The 6,536-nt window shown below is 55.4% G+C and overlaps 1 protein-coding gene across 1 annotated transcript; it reads left to right on the top strand.

Annotated features, from left to right (window-relative positions):
* Window positions 1–573: 573 nt before the first annotated feature.
* JKF63_00706 (uncharacterized protein) lies at window positions 574–4,290 on the top strand (the record flags this gene model as incomplete). The annotated part of the gene is made up of 1 exon (XM_067896757.1): window positions 574–4,290. The coding sequence occupies one exon, from the start codon at window positions 574–576 to the stop codon at window positions 4,288–4,290; it is 3,717 nt and encodes a 1,238-aa protein (XP_067752914.1).
* Between the last annotated feature and the right edge of the window lie 2,246 nt (window positions 4,291–6,536).

The following is a 6,536-nucleotide window of genomic DNA, read 5'->3' on the forward strand; positions in this document are numbered from 1 at the left end:
CGGTGCGACTTTAATCCCAGCGCCGTTTTGTTCAGCGAGTGTACCGCGTCTTGGCGGGTGCGACCCCGCGGACGCCTTCGCTCTTCTGCCAGTTCTCCTCCCCCCCTCTCCCCTACCCCGGGGGTCTTCTGCTTGGCAAGTGCATTTTTTTGTCACCACTTTCACCAGCTTCCCGTTTTTCCTCCTTTGGTTGGGGGGTCTTCGCTGTGTCTCACAAGCACTGGCCCACGCCTTGCCCTTCTCCCTTCCCTTTCATGTATGTGTGCTTGTTTCTGGGCTAGATGTTTTTAATTTACCTCTCAGCCCCCCCCTCCCCCTCCCTCCCGGCCTTCCTCTTCTCCTTACCTTTCTGTTCCTTTACCCACATCTCTGTATCATTTTCTTCACTCTTCACTTTTTTTATGTTCTCCGCTAGAAAGATTCTTGTGTTTCTATAGTGGGCTTCGCTGCTGCCCAGCAACACGGAGGTGCTCTTCCTCCCCGAGGCTCTACTAGTATACCCACACTGGATCTCTTGTTTTGCTTCCCCCCTCCTTTCCTCTCTTCCCCGACTGGTTAGACACACCGGAAAACATGAATCGCACGGTTTCTGAGTTGGTGCCGCAGCACGGCCCTTTGCCGCACATGGGTCTTCTGCGATGCCAGGTGGAGCGCCGTGGTCGTCACAGTCTCAAAGGTTACCGCAAGCGCTTCTGGGTCGTGGATGAGCGCAACGGACGGCTAGAGGTGTACAAGAATGATCAAGAACACGTGCCCATACAAGTTTACCGCGCAGCAGACATCCGTAATGTAATCTACGCGGATGACAAGCAGAACCGCTTCTTTGTCATGCTAGTGCAGACACGCGGATCGCGCGACATTAAGTTCCGTATGAGCAGTTTTGAAGAGCGTGAATCCTGGTCCAGAGCGATAACACATATAATGGACGCATACTCGGCGATTAACAAGCACAAGAATGTACTTGGCATGGTCCTGCGGCGCGCCAAAACGGTGTCGGAGGCGCTCGGGGTCAATATCTTGATTGACAGCGGGCGCTTGCTTGCTGAGGTACCAGAGGACTTGCTCCAGTACGTCGCTGAAGCTGTTGACATTGCCTTGGCCAGCGTCACGACAGTTGTGCGTTCCCTTAATGGGGAGGGATTGGACATGCCACGAAACTACATCCTTTACGTGCACACAATCACGGACGAGACGCTACTGCCCCAGCGCCAGGAAACAAAGTACAACCCAGCCGTGCGAACCATGACAATGAGTGTATGTCTTATGCGGGTGAAGTCAGAGCGGGTCAGCTTTGTGGTCACGCAACCAGATGAGGTGTTTCGGCTGGTGCAGTCAAGCGTCTTCCGAAACCCCGTGATCGAGGGATGGATCGAGAAGGAGCCGAATTGCGCACGAGCGTGCGCTGAAATACAGGATTACCTCGGGCTGCCGGCGGCGCGGCGCAGCTGGATCACGTTTCAGTGGGGTCAGAATGTCAGCAACGGCGCCAAAGTAGAGGCCTTTTTGCAGAGGTTCGTGACGGTGGCGTTTTTTGAGCACGCGCTGCAGAGTGTTAAAACCGCTGTGGTGCGTGTGGAGCGACTCATCGCTGACACAGATGGGCAGGCCGTCTTCGATACCTCTACTGCGAGCTTCCCTGCTGCATCAGGACGAGACGGCGGGATCGCATCGTCACACACTACCTGGCGCCCACCAATGGCTTCTGGCGGAGCCACGCAGTTGGAGAGAATCTTCGGTTTAAATAACAGCGCCACTCAGGCGACAAATTTAGCAGGCGGCCTTGGCAGCTCAACACGTGGTGGCGGGGGTGGTGGCTTCCACAGTCACGAGCCCTCGAACGGAGGCGAGGTGAGCAACTTGGCAGGTGGCGCTGCGGATTCCGAGCTCGCCATTCAGCTTATCCGTGAGAATGTGGCAGGTTTGTGCATCCAGCTAGAGAAATGTGTTGTCGAGAATGGCGCCGCACCCCCGCCGATTGTGACGGTGCACTCATCTGAGTATGAGCAGCATTGCCGGCCCGCGTTCTTGCTGGTGACCAAGTGCCGTCGCGTATTCCCTCGCGAGCACAAAACGACGGACGATGTGCTGAGTGACGAGCTGTACGAGGTTGCCTACAACGCCTTCCTCCAACAACGGCTCAGTCTGCTGCGGACCGAGCTGAATAACATCTTTGAAAAACAGGTGAAGGTGGTGATCATGTGGGATCTCCTCTTCCGCGCCGCCGAAGACCTGAAGATCCCGGTCGGTGTGGAGGAGTTGCCGAAACTTCTGCGGTACGTGAAGGGTGTGTGCCTGTCGAGGCTACAGCACCTTGCCCAGGTTCTGCGCCATGCTCACTCCGACGTACCCGGTCATTTGGAGGACCACGACTACCTGTACAACACTTTTTGCAGCTGTGTCGGCACCGTCGTTGTGAACTTCTTGCCGTACACGGTGACGAGTGATGCGAGCGTCTTGGAGCCGAAATTGCAGGCGGGTGTACTCACCGACACACTCTATTGCACGAGGGAGGAGTCGATGCCAAGTTTAATGGCGGCCCTTGGACACGTCCATCGCGGTTGTGCCGGCAAGGGGACACGTATTTCGCTGGCTGGGACGGGCTTTGACAGCGTTCTCCTGTATGCGGCGGAGGTGAAGCTGGGCGCGTGGTGCGAGGGCTACTTTTCCAACCCAGAGCACGTGATTTCAGACCAGCGACGCCAATTTCTGGAGGACGAGTTCGACAGTGACACGGATGGCTCCTCCGTCGAAGTGCTGCAGGACCCCGACTTCGGCGAAGCGGTGGCCTACGAGCGTAGCGCTGAGATTGGATTGTTGACAATGCAGCGAGTTGTGAACGCGATCTATGATTCGCAGCACCGGGCGCCGGTGGATCTAAAGATCGGGTCCGAAGACATTGTGCGCGCCATCCACGCCTTCGTATCCGCCTTTGGTGATGACAAACGGCCCAGCAAACATGATGTGGCGCGTGTCCTCATCATCAATCTTCAGCGCCTGCGCCAAATGTATGTGCGCGCAGTGGATGACGAGACAACGTCGTTGTTGACGTTCTCGCAGGCTCGCCAGCTCCTGCGCGACTTTTGCGAGTACAAGATGAATGAGCAGTATATTGATGTGGCGTTGCGCCAGATTTCTTCGCTGGGGACAGAGCCACTGTTGCTGTTCGGCGCTCGTCGAAGCTGTCCCGAAGGCGATTCGCACGAACTGGCGCAGCGAGCGAGTGGGGAGACTCGCGTCAACGCAAGGGACAGCGGTGCCCCGCTAGCGGAGACTACAGCGCCTGAGCAGTGTCTCCAGACCCACAATACAGAAAAAACCGATGCAGACCTCCTAAGTGGAACAGAAATCCACAACAAGGGGCCAGGGCCCAGCGAGAACCGATCTGCTTTAGCACGGAATGGGCTGTCGCAGACTAAAATGCAAGTCAACGCCTCCGCCGCCACCGTCGCCCGCTTGGGGGAAAGCCTATCCAGCACCTCAGCGTTAATGACGCCCGCGACGATGCTCAGTCACCAAGGGATGCGCCCCCGCCTGCCCCCTGCGATGACTGACGCCTTTGATTTTACCTCCGTGTCGTACGTAGCGTTGACGGAGCTGCTACCGCGCGAGGCCCGCCTGGCTCGTCTTGCGTGGCGTGTGGGATTCGTCTTTGGCCTTGAGAACACTGGAAAGTCGCTTATCGTCGACTCCATACGCGGTATCGCCAGACCGACGGTGGCGACGGTGGGCCTCTCTCAGCAAGTCGTTGCCTTTGATGAGTGGGTGTGGGGACTGAAAGAGCTCGGCGGCCGTGAGAGTTTTCGAAAGAACTGGCGCTATTACACACGCCGCATTGAAACCATTCACTTTCTTATGTTTGTTTTGGACGTTCTCGACGGGCAGACCCTGGGTGAGGCGCGGCAGTACTTGAGGGAGGTCACGTCCTACTATAATGGCGCGCCTCTGCTTGTCGTCTTCAATAATTTCCGTGAGGGACACCGGCGCTTCGACATCACAGAGTTCGAGTCCCTCCTCAACCTCGATAAGCTTCGGAAGCGACACGGGGCTGAGGTACTTTCTTGCGTGTGCGACATCACGGTGGTGCACTCGAAGAACCGACGGCTCCCTCAAACTCTGAGCTCTGCGCTAAGCAGGCTTTCTAGCTTACTCATGACCGGCTCAAAAGACAAGAATTCGGAAGGGGGAGAGACTCCACAGGTACCGAAGGTGAACACTCCCGTCTCGGCAACCGTGGTGGATGGAGCAGCTGGCGCCGCCGCAGCTGGCGCTAGTGTAGCGCTCTTGATGTAGAGCACCCTGACTGCAACCTAGAGTGACGCTGCTCTTGGTGCACCGATGTTACTCCCCCCTTCCTTTCTGTCTCCCACAGGTTGTGTGCAGCTTAAAGTTTGTCGCGCACCCGAGAGTCGCCGCAGTACGCAACGATAGCTTCGTGGTACGTAACGCAGCGAAAATTCCCTCCTCACTCCCCGGTGCTGTATCTCCCCTGCCCATGGATGACGCCAGTTTGTTTCCCGCTCGCTCCTTCTGCATGGCCGCGGTCATACACACAGAAATCTACAATTGGACTCTTTGGAGCCCCCTCCCCCTTTTTTTTTTGCCCTATGGCAAAGAGGCCACAAAAGGCCTTTGAAGGAAGATCGAGACTCTCTCGATCGACAGAACAACAAGTGACTTCTAGGCTGAACAAGTGTGACTGAACACTTGAGGCGAGCATTTACGCCCGATGCGTGAAAACGCGTGCGCGTGTGCGTACGTGTCCAGAAAGGCGTACATCCCAGTGATGACCTCTCCTGCTCTCTTGCCCAGCTGTCGCAGGGTGCACTGCCGAGAGGTCTTGTTCCTCAGTGCGTGTGGACCTACCTACCCCCCCCCCCTCTTCCCCCCCGCCAATGTGCTCTCTTTTTTTTTTCTGTGCCTCTTTCCAATATACGCACCTTCCTATCTCACCTCCCTCACAAATTGTGTCTCGGTCCTACACACGTATCCGAGCATGCGAGCCTCCCATCACGCGCACACGTTCCACAACCTTCCGACCAGTACAGGCATTCTTCTACTCTTTCGCTTTCTCCGAAAACCGCTGTACATTTTGCCGCCTTTACTTTTCCTCCTCACCGCACTGCACTCGCTTCTTTGTTTGCGATACCAACACCGCGCGACCACAGCCTCATACACACATGCACTCGGTGCAGGTCTCTGTGTGGCTCACCCTGATGCCCCTATGTCAGGGGTGAGCAACCCATCTTGCTTTTCATTCCTTTTCACGATGTTTCTCTCGCTTCGCGAATCGTTCTTCTTTCCCGTGCTTCCGCGATCTCTCTCTATCTTCTCCTCTCCCCCTCCCGCTTTCTCATCCGGGTAGTACTCGCACTTATTCGTTGACTTCCCATGTTACTCCATTGATGCACCCCACCTTGCACGCATTTTCACGATGCGCATGTCTGCATGCTCGCTAACTTGCAATGACACGTTTCTTTTTCCTCTGTGTGCACCGATAGTTTTTCTTCCCCCCCCCCCCCCATGCCTCCTTCACCTCAACAGCAGGATCTCTCGTTTCACTCCGTCTCACAAATTTTTTTTTTGCAGTTATATATATATATTCCAATGTCTCATTCCAAATTCTTGAATACATGTTCTACTATATGTGTTGTTTTTCTCTTCTCCGCGGGATGAAAGAGATGTGCGGGCTGTGGTGCTTCTTTTTTTGTTGTGCTTCTCTCTCTTCACACTAGCGTAGCCTCGATTAGGGTTGACCAGGAACGCGCGTCGGTGTGTGTGTGTGTGATCCGCAGTTGCCCATTTTCCATTTCGCTACCTCCTCGTTCTGCCATCCTCTTCTTCCCACAAACCCGTCAGTGCAACATGTGGCACTATTTCCTGCACTCGACAAAGTGATGAGTCTCTCACGCCGGAGATATAAGGCAAAATCACTCCAATTTTACATTGTGTGAGGTCCCGCGATCTTCCAACTGGAGATGTCCCCCCCCCCCTCCCATTTTCTCCGGACGCTAGATGCAGTCCGCTTGGATCAAGGCGCAGTATACCTTCAAATCCGTTTGGGGCAGAATTGTACAGCACCCGTCTGAAGGGTGGGGAGGGGGGGGCAAGGAAGACGAAGAAGAGGGCTAATGGGTCTTGTTCTCTGCTGATACTGCTGGGTATATCGCACTAGAACACCAGTGTGTGCTGCGTGTGTAGTGACCGACGTGGATGAGGTACAGTTTTACACACATGCCCGTGTTGACTAGCTCGTGACCTCCTGACATGTTTCACTGATTGCGGGAGCGCATTAGAGTTTGGTGTATAAAGTTGTTTTGTCTTCACTGCGCTGGGGGTTCTAGTAACCTGTCCCTCGGTGCACACAAATGGATTCTTGGAGCCGTCTCTGATGGCGGGGCCATCTCAGGTTTCTGCAACCGACGGGGCTCTGAGGAAGGTATGACTATGGATTTTGACGACCCAGGTCCGGCCCCGCCCCGCGCGGCGTCAGTGCTCTCCGTGGTGCTGCGCACGTCTTCACCGTTCCCTTCTTATGA

Source organism: Porcisia hertigi, chromosome 36 (assembly GCF_017918235.1).
Source record: "Porcisia hertigi strain C119 chromosome 36, whole genome shotgun sequence".
Lineage (NCBI taxonomy): Eukaryota > Euglenozoa > Kinetoplastea > Trypanosomatida > Trypanosomatidae > Porcisia > Porcisia hertigi.